The sequence below is a fragment of the Myotis myotis genome, unplaced genomic scaffold (assembly GCF_014108235.1).
Source record: "Myotis myotis isolate mMyoMyo1 unplaced genomic scaffold, mMyoMyo1.p scaffold_m19_p_6, whole genome shotgun sequence".
In the NCBI taxonomy this organism is placed as follows: Eukaryota; Metazoa; Chordata; class Mammalia; order Chiroptera; family Vespertilionidae; genus Myotis; species Myotis myotis.
The window spans coordinates 7,245,941-7,261,201 of NW_023416368.1; the positions used below are offsets into that span (position 1 = coordinate 7,245,941).

General features: G+C 43.2%; 1 protein-coding gene across 2 annotated transcripts in view; it reads right to left on the bottom strand.

Annotated features, from left to right (window-relative positions):
* DOCK2 (dedicator of cytokinesis 2) overlaps positions 1-3,356 on the bottom strand; it is a 374,655-nt gene extending 371,299 nt beyond the window's left edge. For both annotated transcript variants that reach the window (XM_036312510.1, XM_036312509.1), the window contains exon 1: positions 3,241-3,356. In XM_036312510.1, the coding sequence (XP_036168403.1) occupies positions 3,241-3,283 (43 nt within the window). In that variant the 5' untranslated portion in view covers positions 3,284-3,356. The remainder of the gene's footprint in view (positions 1-3,240) is intronic.
* Positions 3,357-15,261: the final 11,905 nt, after the last annotated feature.

The following is a 15,261-nucleotide window of genomic DNA, read 5'->3' on the forward strand; positions in this document are numbered from 1 at the left end:
GAGGACAGTATACACAGAGGCATGATCATGTGAAGACAAAGCAATGAGAAGGCAGCTGTCTGCAAGCCAAGGAGGCCTCGGGAGAAATCAACCTACTAGCACTTAGGTCTTAGATTTCTAGCCTTCAGAACCATGAGAAAATAACTTTCTGTTGTTTAAACCACCTAGTCTGTGGTATTTTTGTTATGGCAGCCTGAACAAATTAATATATAATCCCCAATATCCTTCTTCCCCTCCTTCCTTAGGCACTCCTAATTTTTAGTTAGGTGTATGGCTGCCTACATTACAAACTGCATTTTCTAGTTTCCCTTGCAGCTGAGTTTAGTCATGTGATTAGGTCTTAGCCAATAGGATATAAGAGAAAGTGTCAAGTGGGTCTTTGGATAAGGGATTAAGATAGTAAAGGCTAGCCCAACCATTGTGGCTCAGTGGTTGAGCATTGATCTATGAACCAGGAGGTCATGGTTTGATTCCCGATCAGGGCACATGCCCAGGTGGTGGGCTTGATCCCCAGTGTGGGGCGTGCAGGAGGCAGTCGATCAATGATTCTCTCTCATCATTGATGTTTCTATCCTTCTCTTCCTCTCTGAAATTTATATATATATTTTAAAGAGTAAAGGCCAAAAGTAAATGTTAAATGTAAGTGGACTCCCATAGGATTAACTAGTCAGGCAGGCAGTAGAAAGGTAAATTGTCACCCACTTTTGTTCTTCTACTCTATCCACGCCCTCTCCCAATTAATTATATTTTGTTACAGGTGAAAACCTACTCAAAAGTTCCACTGTTCTTTCTGTTGGATGACCTTCTCATCATAAGCCAAGCCTTGACTTTTCCTTCCATCTACCCAGAGCCTGCAGATGAGGGTCAAAGGTTACTTTCCTTAGTTCTGACATTTATCTGCAGAGAGAAGAGATCCCTGGCAAGCACTCTCTAGCTCCCTAGAAGGTCATAGAGCCTCTGAGCTCCCATAAAATAGAATTATTATAAGTAGGCATCAAAAATGTCTACACCATCAGATCAAGAAGCCTCCAGGTCTAGGGCCTACCAGAGTTACCAGAAGCCAAGCACATAGGTGGGATTTCCTCTGTTAGGGAGGGTGAGAACCCTACTCCACCCTGTAACCCCACCCCACGCTGTGATGTCATGTCCTCAACTGGGTCCCCATGCAGAGGACAAAGCCTAAAAATAATTCCTAACATTAAGTGAGGATTGTTTTATGCAATTGTTATTCTTGGAACTTTATGTGGATTAACTCATTTAGTCCTCCCACAGCCCTGGGAAGCAGGTGCTGTTGTTATCCCCATTATACATACAAAGAAACTGGGGCCTGGAGAGAGTAAGTAAACTGTCTAGGTCAGAGGGTTGGGAATTGTTGGAGGCTGGAATCCAAGAACGGGCGCTCTGGCTCCAGAGTCCATAATCTTCACCCCATCACACAGGGCCTAACTAGCAGGAATTTGCTGCAGCCCTTGGGACGGAGGGTGGGACTCCTCCACCACACTCAATCTCCCCCATTAACTGCCCAAGTTGCCCTGGACCTCCAATACTGCCCCTTGTCTACCACACAGGCACCTCTGCTCTTCTGTCCATTCAGCCTCCTTCCACACTGACGTCAGCACAAATACGTTGCTGTCCCTCCCCTGCTCAGTAACCCTCTATGGCTCCCCATTGCCTAAGTGGGAAAAGTTCAGCTTCTTAGCCTGGCATTCATAGTCTTCCAAAATGTAACTCCGACTTAGTTTGAGCACAATCATTGCCTTCAATGCACCCTCTCCCGAGGGCAGGAGCACTCCTTCCCTGGATGTGTATGTCCTTCATGCCCAGCTTTCATGGTCTAGAACAGCCGTGGGCAAACTACGGCCCGCGGGCCGGATCCGGCCCGTTTGAAATGAATAAAACTAAAAAAAGAAAGACTGTACTCTTTTATGTAATGATGTTTACTTTGAATTTATATTAGTTCACACAAACACTCCACCCATGCTTTTGTTCCGGCCCTCCGGTCCAGTTTAAGAACCCATTGTGGCCCTCGAGTCAAAAAGTTTGCCCACCCCTGGTCTAGAATCTAGACCACACCAATCCCCCACCTACAGCGGCCTGCCCCATTTAATAGTCTCCATCTCCCCCTGAGAAGAGTTTGAGCCTGACACCCCCAGCTGGAAGGCCAGAGTTAGAGAATCTTTGATGCTAAAAATGATCCTTAGTTCAAACTCTCCATTCTGCAGATGGAGTAACTGAGCTTCCTTGAGGGTTTGGATTATTTGTTCTCTGGATGGGAACTATTTATCTGAAAATAGCGCCTGGAACCCAGTAAGTACATGGATAAACGTTGAGTTCTCCAAGGCAGTGTTTCCACAACGGTGGCCCTGGGACACCCTGCACCTAATCACTCTGACACTTGGGTCCTCCAACTTCTGACCTTCAACCCTCATCTCTGGGGGTGGTGTCTGCCTGTGCAGCAGACCACACAGCGGTTTTAAATTTACACTCAAGTTTGAAAACCACGTGAGTCTAGGGGATTGCACCACAGATGCCACTTAGTAGAAAGAGTCCCAGTACCTGAAGCCTCCCTTCCCCCAGCCACCACTTCCGCCCCTGAGCTCGAGGCAGAGGCCTCTGGGAGCTGAGATGGCTGAAGCTGATGAGCGGGCTTCTTGGATATCCCCAGATGACCTGGTAGGAGCCTTTCCCCCAGAGGCTTTCTACTCTGCAGCCCCCAGCCACCAGCCTACACAGCCCTCTGGGCTAGCACTCAGCCAGATCAGAGGTCACCTGACCCAGGGGGAACCGGCCAGGGAAGCAGGCAGCTGGATGTCCTTTGGGCAGAGGCAAGCGCAGCCCAAGGAAGAGAGCAGTGCTCCCTCTACAAAGACCAGCTTCAGACCGGGCATCCTTGGAGCCCTGAGCCGGCACAGAGAGCGGAGTTGCCAAGCGCTGGGCAGGACGCCATCTGGGAAATGCATAGGCATTCAGGAGAGAGGGCAGCCTCAGGCGGGAGGGACCGGGTGCTGGCACGGGCTGAGCGCTGCCTGGTGGGCTGGGTGCCCACCTTCCTCTCCCCCTGCCTCCTCTTCCCCACCCAGCTGGCCCCGCGGCAGGCGGAGGAAGCCACTGAGCACGCCCAGGACCTTGAGTGCAGGCGCCCAGCCCGCCCCGGAGCCGCGGGCTCCTCAGCATCTTCCAGCTCGCGGTTCTCCGGCAACCTGCCCTGCTCCCAGCTGCGGACCCCACGCCCGCACCTACCCACGCCTTGCCGCTCCTTGTCAGTTTTGCGCCAGGGAGCCATGGTTGGGCCGGGGGCCTGTGGGCCCCTGGAGTCGTCCCGCGGGGAAGCAGCCAGGGGGTGGCAAGGCACTCTGCCGGCCCCACTTCCTTCCTCTTTTCAAACTCCCTGTCAGGACCCGCCCTCCCCTCCCCTCCTCCCTGGGGCGCCCTGCTCCTTCCTCCTGATGAGCAGGGGCACATTAGAGGGCTAGTGGTTAGAAGGCTAGAAGCCCCCCCCCCCCCGAAAAGCTGGGGCCACCCCCCAATGTATGCCCTCCCCAGGCAGGCCAGGGGACAGAGAGGCCAAGCCAGGACTTGGGGCCATCCAGGCTATCACCGCAAGTGCAGGAAGTTCCCAGATAACTGGGCCTAGAGATTGAACAAAACTCCTCCCACCTGCACAAGCATCCCGTCAGCTGTGGGTTCAAATCCACATGTGCCTGATCACTGTGCATCTAGGACAAATGGCTTCCCTTTTCTAAGCTTCGGTTTCCTTATCTGTAAAATGGGATACCAGTACCCACTTCCTAAGATTATTGTGAAGATCAGAGAAGAAAATGCATGCAGCGGGTGACACATGATAGAGACTATGACGATTAGAGGAAGAATGTATGCAGTGGGTGACACATAGAATTAAATATCCACTGGAGGGGAAGTCATTTGGGTTTTTATCCTTTGGGTGCCACAGGCCCATTTGAACATCTGATAAGAGCTCAAGAACCTCTTCTCTGTAAATATGCAAGCACAGGACTTACCAACAATGCCAGGAGGTCAAGGGTGCTCTAGCATCCAGTAACAGTGACCTCAGGAAGAGTCCTAGAGTAAGGCTAATAGAGACATTTCTTGCAAAACAACAACAACACAACTCATTTTTGCTCTGGGAAAAGATTCTATCAAGAAACAAATATGTCTCATTGATTCACAATGATAAGACTGAATTAAAGTCTTCTTGAATTTTTTTCCTTTATTCATCTCTCTCTTCCCCTTTCCTTCCTGGTACTATAGAGTCAATAAGATACAATAGGCAATGTCACAGCTGACAGGCAGCTGTGGCAAAATAATAATTTCATTTTTCTAAAGTTATTTCCTTTTCAGTTTTTTTAGCAGCACAAATTGGGGAGTATTATTTATAGTGAGCAGCTGAATCAGTCAGGATTCTACCAGAAAAACAGAGAGAGAGAGAGAGAGAGAGAGAGAGAGAGAGAGAGAGAGAGAGAGAGAGAGAGAGATTTGCAAGGAATTAGCTTATGTGAAGATGGGGCTGGCTAGGTAAGTCCAAAATTTATAGCACGGGCCAACAGGAAGAAGTCTGGAAAATTCTCAGGCAGAAGCTGAAGCTGCTGTCCACAGATGGAATTTCCTCATTTTCAACTACTTGGCTCAGGCCTACTCAGATTACTGAGGATAGCCTCCTTCACTTACATCCAGCTGACTGCAGATGTTAATTATATCTACAAAACACTGAGGAAGCAACACCTGGGTTGGTGTTTGATTAAATAATTAATTAGGTCCGCCGTCACACCAAGTTGACTCATAAAACTAACCATCACAGCAGTATTATAAGTTGTACCGTACATCAAAGGTTGGTGAAGTTTTTCTATAAAAAATCAGATAGTAAATATTTAAGTCTTTGCAGGACAAGAGGCACAATCAAGGATATTATATAGGTAGTTACAAAACAAAAGAGAACTCAAGTTTCCACAATTTTTAATGATAAAATTCAAAATTTGATATTGAAAATTGAGTATATTCTTAGGAAGCCCTCATTGGGCACCAAGTTTGTCCCCTATAGTTTACCGGGGTGGGCCCCCTTTCCTGTGAGTCTCTTTAATTCTCAGCCAGAGAACACCTGCACCCAGGGTAGCTAGGAGACTTCTATCTGGCATGTCAGTAGGTAAGGGCCAAGGGTCTTCTGGTCCATCCTCCACTGGTGTCTGACATGTGGCTGTTTTGGGGAATTGCAGCCCCCGTAGTATTACTCAGCATTTTCATCTCTACTTGTGTTATTCCTAAGAGTCATGGCATATAGCCTCTATTACATGTTCTGAGTAGTTCTAATATCCTGGAGCTAAAACTTGTATTTACCCAACTTTTACTTACCAGAGGAAACTCTAGGTGCCTATCAGGGCCAAAAAAGACTCTAGGTAAGAAAACCTGAGTGCTCAGAAGTAATTACCTGCACCAAAGGAAGTAGCAACAGCAACAACAAAGACTAGATAAGGATGCATTTAAATAAGTCCGCCTTAAGGTACCAGTGAAATCTCTAGAAGACAGTATGGGAGTGGGGTTGGAGCTTTACTGCTTAATAGGGTTTGCTCTGCTCCAATAAATGTTAATAGCCTCAAACCTTACTGCTAACTAACACTCCACATGGCTGCGAGGAGGATCTGTCGAAATGGCAAAACTAAGATGTCAAGGCCCTGGTTTACATACCTCAGTGCACCCTCCATACCCTTTAGGATACTAGTTAAACTCAGAAGAACATCATGCAGGCCCCTCATGATTGGATTCCAGCTGTCCTCTATAGCTTCATTTCCTGTCTCCTCTGCCCTGCCCCTTCTTACAGCCCCACTCCCCTGCACCAAACACACTCTATACCACGTGACACCACATGACAGAGGTGGTGTCTTGCCACATGGTACTGTTGGAAGTCTCCAAGTCCTTATACGTGTGTTCCTTCAACAAGAACCCCTCTTCTTCTGGGAAGACTTCCATGCTAACCACCCCCACCACCACCACCTGCCAACTCCTTCTCCAGTTAGACAACCCTCCTGGGCACCCACAGCAGCCCATTCTCATGAATTGCTTTTCTCAGTCTTTAGCTGCCTCTTGTGTCCAGAACTCTAGGCAACGCTGCCAAGACTCACGTTGTGCACACGATGTCACCAACCCTGTTTCTTATCCATGTCTGATGGCACTGAGTGATTCCTTACCTAGAGAAACTGGACATGCAACAGAGATCCAGCACCAGTAGTCCAAAGGCCAAATTTGAAAGATGACCTATTTGTTTAACAAGCACATTTGATTCTCACTGTGTTTAGGTGTTTTTTTTTTAATGTCAACTATTAACAATCAAGGGATTTCACCTAAACTTCTAGATGTATAGTTTTTCTCAAATCAAATATGAAGGTCTGGTAATACTGAGATACCGAGTCTGCTTTTCCACAAGGCAGAAATCAGCGGGAGGTAACTCATTGCCCTCTAGTTTGCCACAGTCCCCAGCACTCCCTCTTCTCCCCCCAATACTGAGGCCAAGTCTCATTTGCCATTTATCGTTAAACTATTGTTTTTCTTAAGGTAAAGATAAAAATGAAAAACTGCTTGAGCCCATGTTCCATCACAAGTGGGAAAACAAGAGAGGCTGACAGGATGTTTCAGGAAACATGGGAGAGGAAGGTATATATTTATGGATGTGAAGAACAGTCCTAGATGGAGGTGTGTGTCACAAGAATTTTTCTTCAGCTGCCATAATAAAGCAAACCCACTTTGCCTCATGCCTGCTGAGTCCTTGTAGACATTTGAAATGTGGCCCCCTCCGTGGGTTTATTGGAAATTAGGTAGGCCAACACCTTTAGGTCTTTATTTTGGGTGATAGGGAACCAAACCAGTCGGGAATACAAATAGTAGGTGTTCCTGGAGGCAGAAAGTTGCCAGAGCCAAGGAGACCTCTGGAACAATCTCAGTCAGGAATCAAGATCAGAGCAAGTACATGGCTAACAGGAGACAATCGATTTCTCATAGGCATTTGCATTCTGACAATAAGCCTCCAACAATCTGGGTGTGTCTCTTCCCTAAGAAGCACATCTGCACAGCACACTCTCGTTCCTTTACTCCACTAAGAGCCCATCATGTGAAACGCAGAGTGACAGGCACTGAGGATATATCTTGGCAAACCACACAGACAAGATTCCTTCTCTCGTGGATCTTGTACCCTCGCAGGAAAGACAGAAAATCAAGTACAGGATAAGGTTTAATAAAGAAAATAAACCAGCAAAGTGATGTAAACAGTGTCTTGGGGGAGTGGAGAAGGACAGCGTCAGAGAAGACTCCACCAGGAAGTAATATTTAAGAAGTGACACCTACAAAAAGAAAATTCCAGAGTAAACTAACCACAGATGTAAGAACAAGCTTGAAGCATTCAAGAAACCAAAAAAGGACCATTGTTATGGGGATGCACTGCTGGTGTGGTAGGAGATGAGTTTGGAAGTTAGGTAGGAACTAGATCATGTAGAACCTTGAAGGCGATGGTAAGGAGTTTGAATTGTACACTAAGTGCACTGGGAAGTGATACAGAGACAAGCAGCCCCCGGACAGTCAGGTGCCAGCCTCACACTTAGAGCTCGGCTGTGGTGTTGTCCTGCTGAACATCAACAATTTCCCAGGACATTAACTTCAGACAAGGCTAACTCATGGCCATGATGGATAAAGGTAAAAACTAGACCGCTCTGCAATCATGAAGAAACAGAAGAAGAAAAAAAAGAACATTGTATAAACTACAAAAATTACCAAAACATCTTCCTATCATGGCTAATACCAGTGACTGGTGCTTTTTTCTTTTCATCAATTTCAGCTTAAGCCTCATTATAATCTAAAGTCCTTCTTTCTACATGAGATTTATTAATATATCTAATTATAGAATTAACTTTGCTTCCTTAAACATTACCCAAAATCACCAACACAAGCCCAAATCCTGTAACAAAATCCTTTCTAATACCCTCTTACTGAGACACTGTATGGCTCTCCATGGTTGTATAATCATAGGCAATAAACTGAACATGTTCAAATTTAGGTTTGGTGGTGGTAGTGGTGGTGGTGGTGGTGGTGTGTGTGTGTGTGTGTGTGTGTGTATTGATTTTAGAGAAAGAGAGAAAGGGAGAGGGAGATAGAAACATCAATCAGCTGCCTCCTGCACACTACCTACTGGGGGTGGAGGCTGCAACCTGGGCATGTGTCCTGACTGGGAATAGAACCAGCGACCTCTCAGTGCATGAGACAATGATGCTCCAACCAACCGAGCCACTCCTGCCAGGGTGTTGTTGGTGGTTATTGATGGGGGGGGGGGGGGGCATAAACAAATGTCACTAGAGGATTTTAAGTAGGAGGTGATAGAATCTTTTTAAAAAATTATTCTCATTGGAAAACAAACTCTATAGGTTAAGAATAAAAGCAATAAGACCAGTTTGAGGCTGCTTTAGTATGCAGGGAAAGATGATGACTGGATCAAAGTGGTGGGGGCAAAGCAGTTAAATTCAATAAATATTTCAGATTCAGGTATCAGCAGGACTTGCCTGTAAAGTGTATGGATACGAAGATAGAGATAAGTACAGCCAAAGCCAGAGACCCAAAATTAAATCAGCCTACACAAGATAAAAGCCTATTTTCTTTTTCCCATAAAGTCCTAGCTGGCATTGCAGGTCGATGGAATTATCAGAAATGCAGGCTCCTTCTTTTTTTCTACTCCACCATCCATCCCTCAGGTTTACAAAATGAAGTACAAGTATATGATCCACGATGGATCTACTACCACATCCCCATTTCAGCCAGCAGGAGGTATGACAGAGGAAGAATGGTTGAGAGGCAGCACACATCACTTCTGCTTGTATTTCTTTGTCCAGGACCTGGCCCTATGGCTACACCTTACTGGAAAGAAATTTGGGGAATAGAGTCTTTATTCTCAGTAGCCATATGTCTAATTAAACAGTGTACTACTGAGGAATAGGAAAATAGTTAGACAGTGAAGGGGCAAGACAAAGCCTTGCTGGAGTTAGTTAAGGAGAGAATCTATAATAATAAAAGGGTAATATGCTAATTAGACTGGACGTCATTCCAGACGTCCTTCCTGACAAAGCTGGGGCCAGGGGAAAGCCAGGCCAGGTCCCGGGTGCCTGCGGCGGCAGAAGGAGGAAAGCCCAGGTCCCGGGTGCGGGAGGGAAGCCGGTGCCGGCAGCCGAGGGAAGGAAGGCCTACTCTTGCATGAATTTTCGTTCATCAGGCCTCTAGTCCTATATAATAAAAGCCTAATATGCAAATCAACCGAACGACCAGTTGCTATGACGCGCACTGACCACCAGGGGACAGATGCTCAATGCAAGAGCTGCCCCAGCCCGCAGGTCCCAGGTCAGCCAAGGCAGGTGCCAGTGGGGACCCCCTGATTGCCCTGCCGGTCGCCCCGCAGAGGGAGGGGACCAGTGGCAGCAGCAAGGAGTGGGGCCGGCTGGTTAGTGGGCCGGCACTGCCCCCCAGTAGCTCTGTCAATTGCCTCCCACAGAGGGAGGTGACCAGTGGTGGTGGTTGGGGGGGGGGGGCCTGGCGAGCAGGTGGCGCCAGGCCAGCCAAGGCAGGTGCCAGCAGGGGCCCCCCAATTGCCCTGTTGGTCATCCCACAGATAGGGCCTTGTTGCTGGCCAGGCCTAGAGACCCTATCTGTGCATGAATTTAGTGCACTGGGCCTCTAGTATAAGATAAGAAAATAGAAGCAGTGAACATAAAGCAACTCTCTGAGTTTTATTGGAAAGAAGAGCAGATAAATGGGTGGTACCTGGAGGAGACCATAGAATTAAGAAGAAATTACAAGAGGTGTGGTGACCATAGAAATGTGCCTTTTAAATCTACTGCAAAGAACATAATTGTCTATGGTCCCAAGTGATGTCTTCTGAAAATCTTTCCTCCTCAGTCATACCGAGACTACATTTTTCATGGGTTGTTTATAGCCAGTGACTAGGGGTGGATAGGGTGACCAAGGTAGACGTATAATATACTGTTCAAACATACATGTATCCTATGTTTTCCAACTTTGTGGACAATTTGCATAGTAAAGACTCTCTTCATTTTACTTTCTAATGTACAGCAGCAAAATGAAGTTATTTAAAAAAATGAGAGAGGGTTTCACAACCAGAATTTAGAGGAAATGTGAATAACAGATTATTCATGGTAAGGAATTCATTGTAACCAGATAGGAAAAACATTGCTTCAAAGGGCCATATGTTCAGTTAGAAGAAATCACTTATTTTAGGTTTTAAATTTCACTATTGTTATTCTCTTTTGACATATTCTTTGCCTGTGCTTCTTTTATAGTTTCTATGCATACTTTTCTTAACTTCTTTGTCTATATAAGGCAGTGGTTCTCAACCTTCCTAATGCTGCGACCCTTTAATACAGTTCCTCATGTTGTGGTAACACCCAATTTCATTGTTACAAATTGAACATAATTAAAGCATAGTGATTAATCACAGAAACAATATGTAATTATATATGTGTTTTCCGATGGTCTTAGGCGACCCCTGTGAAAGGGTCATTCAGCCCCCAAAGGGGTCACAACCCACAGGTTGAGAACCACTGATATAAGGTATCTCCCAAGGCTAACAGGATGTACCATTATTAAAAAGAACACCAGTTTGGGGATAACATTTTCTGGATTTAAGACTGGGTTTTCATATGATTTCACTCATATGTGGGATATAAAACTGAAGCTCATGGACACAAAGAACAGTGGGAATGGGGTAGGGAGTGAAGGGGGTCTAATTTGTGGTAAGGGGAGAAGATTTGACTTTGGGTGGGGACACACAGTGCAATGTACAGATTGTGCAACATAGAAACCCTGAAAGCTATATAATCATATTAACTCATGTCACCCCAAACATTTAATGCATTAATAAATAAATAAAATATATTAGGGAAAAAAGACTGGGTTCTAACAGAAAATTCTCATACCTTACATTTACATCTGCAATACATTTAGAATTGATATTGTGCCAGGTGGAGACAGGGAAGATTTTTTCCCCATCCTCATATTTTATACAAATTGACCCAGCATTATTTTTCAAAAAGACCACCCATTCCACTCCTGCATTTGTAGCAATTTTTTGGTCACAAGTCAGATGAGCATATGTGTTTGGCTCTGTTTATAGATTCTCTATTCTCTTCCTTTGATATATTTCTCAATGTTTGCATTTATATTACACTGAATTAATTATCATCTTATAACAAGCCTCTATACCTCTTAGTATAAGTCCTCCATTTTTCTTCTTCTGCAAGATTTCCTTGGCCTTTGCATATAAATTTTAGGATGTTTCCTGTTTCAAAACAAAAAACAAAACAAAAAACACACTTGCAAGGAATTATATTGGAATTGTGTTGTATCTTAGATCAATTTGGAAAGAAGTGATGGTACATTCCACCATTTATTTTAATTTTTAATATATTTTTATTGTTGATAGTATTATAGACATCTCCCATTTCCCCCCCTCCTCCCAGCCCCTGCCCAGCCCCCAGGTCTTCACCACTCTATTGCCCATGTCCAAGGGCTATGCATATAAGTATATAAGTTTTTTGCTTTACCTCTTCTCATCTCCCCAACCCCACATCGAGGTATGCCAGTCTGTTCCATGCCTCCATGCTTTGGGTCTTATTTTGTTGGTCAATTCATTAGGTTCCACAAATAAGTGAGATCATGTGACATCTGTCTTTCTCAGATTGGCTTATTTCATATCCAGGTCCATTCATGCTGTCCCAAAGGGTAAGAGATCCCTCTCTTTTTTTTTTTCTTTCTTTCCTTTTTTTTTTTTTTTTTAACTCCACCACTTATTTGGATCTTTAATTTATCCCTACAATGTTTCTGTAACTTTCAGTATATAGGTTTTGTACATCTTTCTGTTGACTTTATCCCTAGGCATATTACATAACTTATGCTATTGTAACCTGTGTAATTTTTAAAAATTCATATTTGTTTTTACATGGCATAATTAAATTTTTAAATAGCCTGTATTTAATAGGTACCCTTAATAAATTCAATTCTTAATTTTAATAGTTTATCTATAAAGTGTTTTAGATTTTCTACATATACTGTCATCATCTGAAATAATACCATTGTAAATCTTTTCATTTTAACAGAATTTCAGAGTTACAGAAGTTTTAACAGTTAAAAAAAATCTGTAAACTCTTTACCCAGATTCTCCAAATGTTAACATTTCACCACATTTGCTTAATCATGTCCCTTTCAATTAGTGTGTGTGTGTGTGTGTGTGTGTGTGTGTGTGTGTATGCTTTTTGCTGAACCATTTGAGAATAAGATGCAGACATGATGCCCTTTAGCCTCTAAATATTTCATAGGGTATTTCTTAAAAACAATGATCAAATTCAGGAAATTATAATTGACACCATATTATCAGCTAATCAAAGTCCTCAATCAAATTTCTCCAGTTGTCTCATTAGTGTTTTCTGTTGCCAAAGAAAATTACGTATCACAAGTTGCATTCACTTGCTATATGTCTCTTTAACAGGATCTGTTGCTCTACCTTTTTGTAAAAAAATAAATATGTTTTTATTGAATTTTTAGAGAGAGGGAGAGGGATAGAGAGATAGAAAAATCAATGAGAGAGGAACATCATCAATTGTCTGCTTCCTGCATAGCCCCTACTGGGGATCAAGCCTGAAACCAAGGTACGTACCCTTGACGGGAAACAAACCTGGGACCCTTCAGTCTGAAAGCTGATGCTCTAACCACTGAGAAAAATCAGCTAGGGCTGTTCCTCCACCTTTGTCACTCATGATCTTGGCATTTTTAAGATTACAGGCCAGTTATTAAATAGAATGCCTCTCAAGGTTTCAGGGTGTTTTGTCATGATTAGATGCAAGTTATGCATTTTATGGCAGGACATGCACACTATCAATTTGTTCTATTACTGTGCTGTTAACTTTGATCATTGAGTAAGGTGAGGTCTTCTAAGTTTACTATTTTTCCCATTGTAATTAATGTGTATTTGTGGAGCGATACCATGAGATGATGTAAATAGTCTGTAACTCAGCAAACTTTTATTTTATTATTATTATTTTTAATACTCACCCGAGGACATATTTATTCACTCTAAGAGGGAGGAAGATAGAGAAACATTGGTTGTTGCCTCTTGTACATGCCCCAAATGTGGAAGAGAACCTGCAACCCTTTGGTGTATGGGATGATACTCCAAAAACTGAGCCACAGTACCCATGGGCTCATCATACTTTTAGTCCACTAGTTTTAGCAACTATTGATAATTCTTTTCTGAATCACTTAATTACCAAGTAGTTATTTTTGAATTCTACCATTCTTTCTACGTGTATTAAATCAGAGTCTACTGTGAGAAAAAGCTTTCCCTTCTTTATTAATGTGTTTATTCAAAACTATGGGTTCATAGTTTCTTATTCTACTCAATATAATCCATCACCATCATTTATTTAGAGGCTCAAATTGTCCTCGATTTGGACAGTGGAAGCCACTTCAAGCTGGCGCCCATGTCATTTTGACATGTCCCCATCATTGAAGCACTTTCTTCCTTTTGGGAACAAGATGTTTAGGGTCATCTCATTCATTTCAGCCTAGTCCTGAAAGTAACCATCTCTCAAAGAAATAGTTCACTTAGTAGAGAATGACATTATGAAACCAAGATCTGGGTGCTAGCTGTGCTGAATGAGCTCATTGCTATTGAGATGCCGTTTTCTAAGGATCAGCAGATAGAGCTAGGAAGTGTGTGTGTGTGTGTGTGTGTGTGTGTGTGTGTGTGTGTGTGTATAATTTTTAAAAATCTCTCAAAAAACGAGTTCATATGGAATCTAACACCATAGTAGGCATTTTTAGCCTTTTTCATTCATTTAGCCTTCCCCCTCATTTAGTTGGTTTAAATACATATTATTGATTTCAGAGGAGAGGGAGAGATAGAACATCAGTGATGAGAAAGAATCATTGATTGGCTGCCACCTTCATGATTGGGGATCAAGCCTGCAACCTGGGCATATGCCCTGATCGGGAATCGAACCATGACCTCCTGGTTCATAGGTCGATGCTCAACTAACTATTGAGCCACATTGGCAAGGCTCCCCTCATTTAGTTGAATTTTCTTCTCCAACAGTGAAAAATCTGGTTCCAATTATCCACAATATACTTATTTCTTAGTTTAGTTCTTCAAAAGTTTTCCCAGTCATCTTTTGTGAGATGATTACTCTTAAGAGATTACTCAAGGAGGTTCATGGGTACAAAAAAAAAAATCCTTCTTGTCATTTTTCAAAGGTTTTCCTATAGCCTTGATGCCTAAAGAATAACTTCAATGCAAATAAAATCCAAGATTTACAATTTCTTTCCTTAAAGTTCTTTTTAAGTCTGTATGATTAATGCCTTCTTCTGAATATTGTTCTGGGGAAGTCTGATGTCAGATTAATTCTCTTGCTTCTGTAAGTGCTTGATATTTTTTTTGTGTGGGTGAGTTTTTGAGGATTTTTCTCTATTTAAAAAATTCAATAGCATTGAGTGTTCTAGAATCTAGAAGAAAGTTATACTTTGCTTCACCTTCATATGGCTTTTGGGAGGGGCGGGCTGAGTGGTTTTGGTGGGGTCATCAGTTCACAAGGTGGTCTTATTTTTTGTTTCCTTCTTATAAAAGGTTTGTGTTTTTGCCTATTTGTCATGTAAATTTTGGGGTGTTTTTACAAGGTTCCTAGTCAAAGGGTGCCCCCTTCTGTCATCATAATGAAGTACAGTCTTTAATAGTCTGTTGTCAGTGGCAGAGTAGATTTCTGAGTCCTCTGATATTGTGGTTCTTTTGTCTTACTAGGCCCCTCATTTTCTCTTTTGCTCCCCCCCCCAGACCCCTCCCCCCCCACACACACACACTTTTCAAACTACAGAGAGCCTTTTTTGTTAGAACAGTTTTAGGTTTACATATATTGCCATGCTTGATTGTGCCCCATAGATTTCTTAGGCACTGTTCATTTTTCTTCATTCTTTTCTGTTCTTCAGTCAGAATGATCTCAACTGGCCAATCTCCTAATTTTACTTATTTTCCTACTTGCTTTTCAAATCTGCTGTTGAATGTGAGCTTCTCATTTGTTATTGTACTCTTCAACTCCACAGTGCCAATCTGGTTTAAACCTTTAACCATTTCTCTTTATTGGTAGTCTCTATTTGCCATTGTTTTTATGTCATCAGCTCTTTAAGCATATTTAAAATTGTTGATTTAAAGTTTTTGTCTAG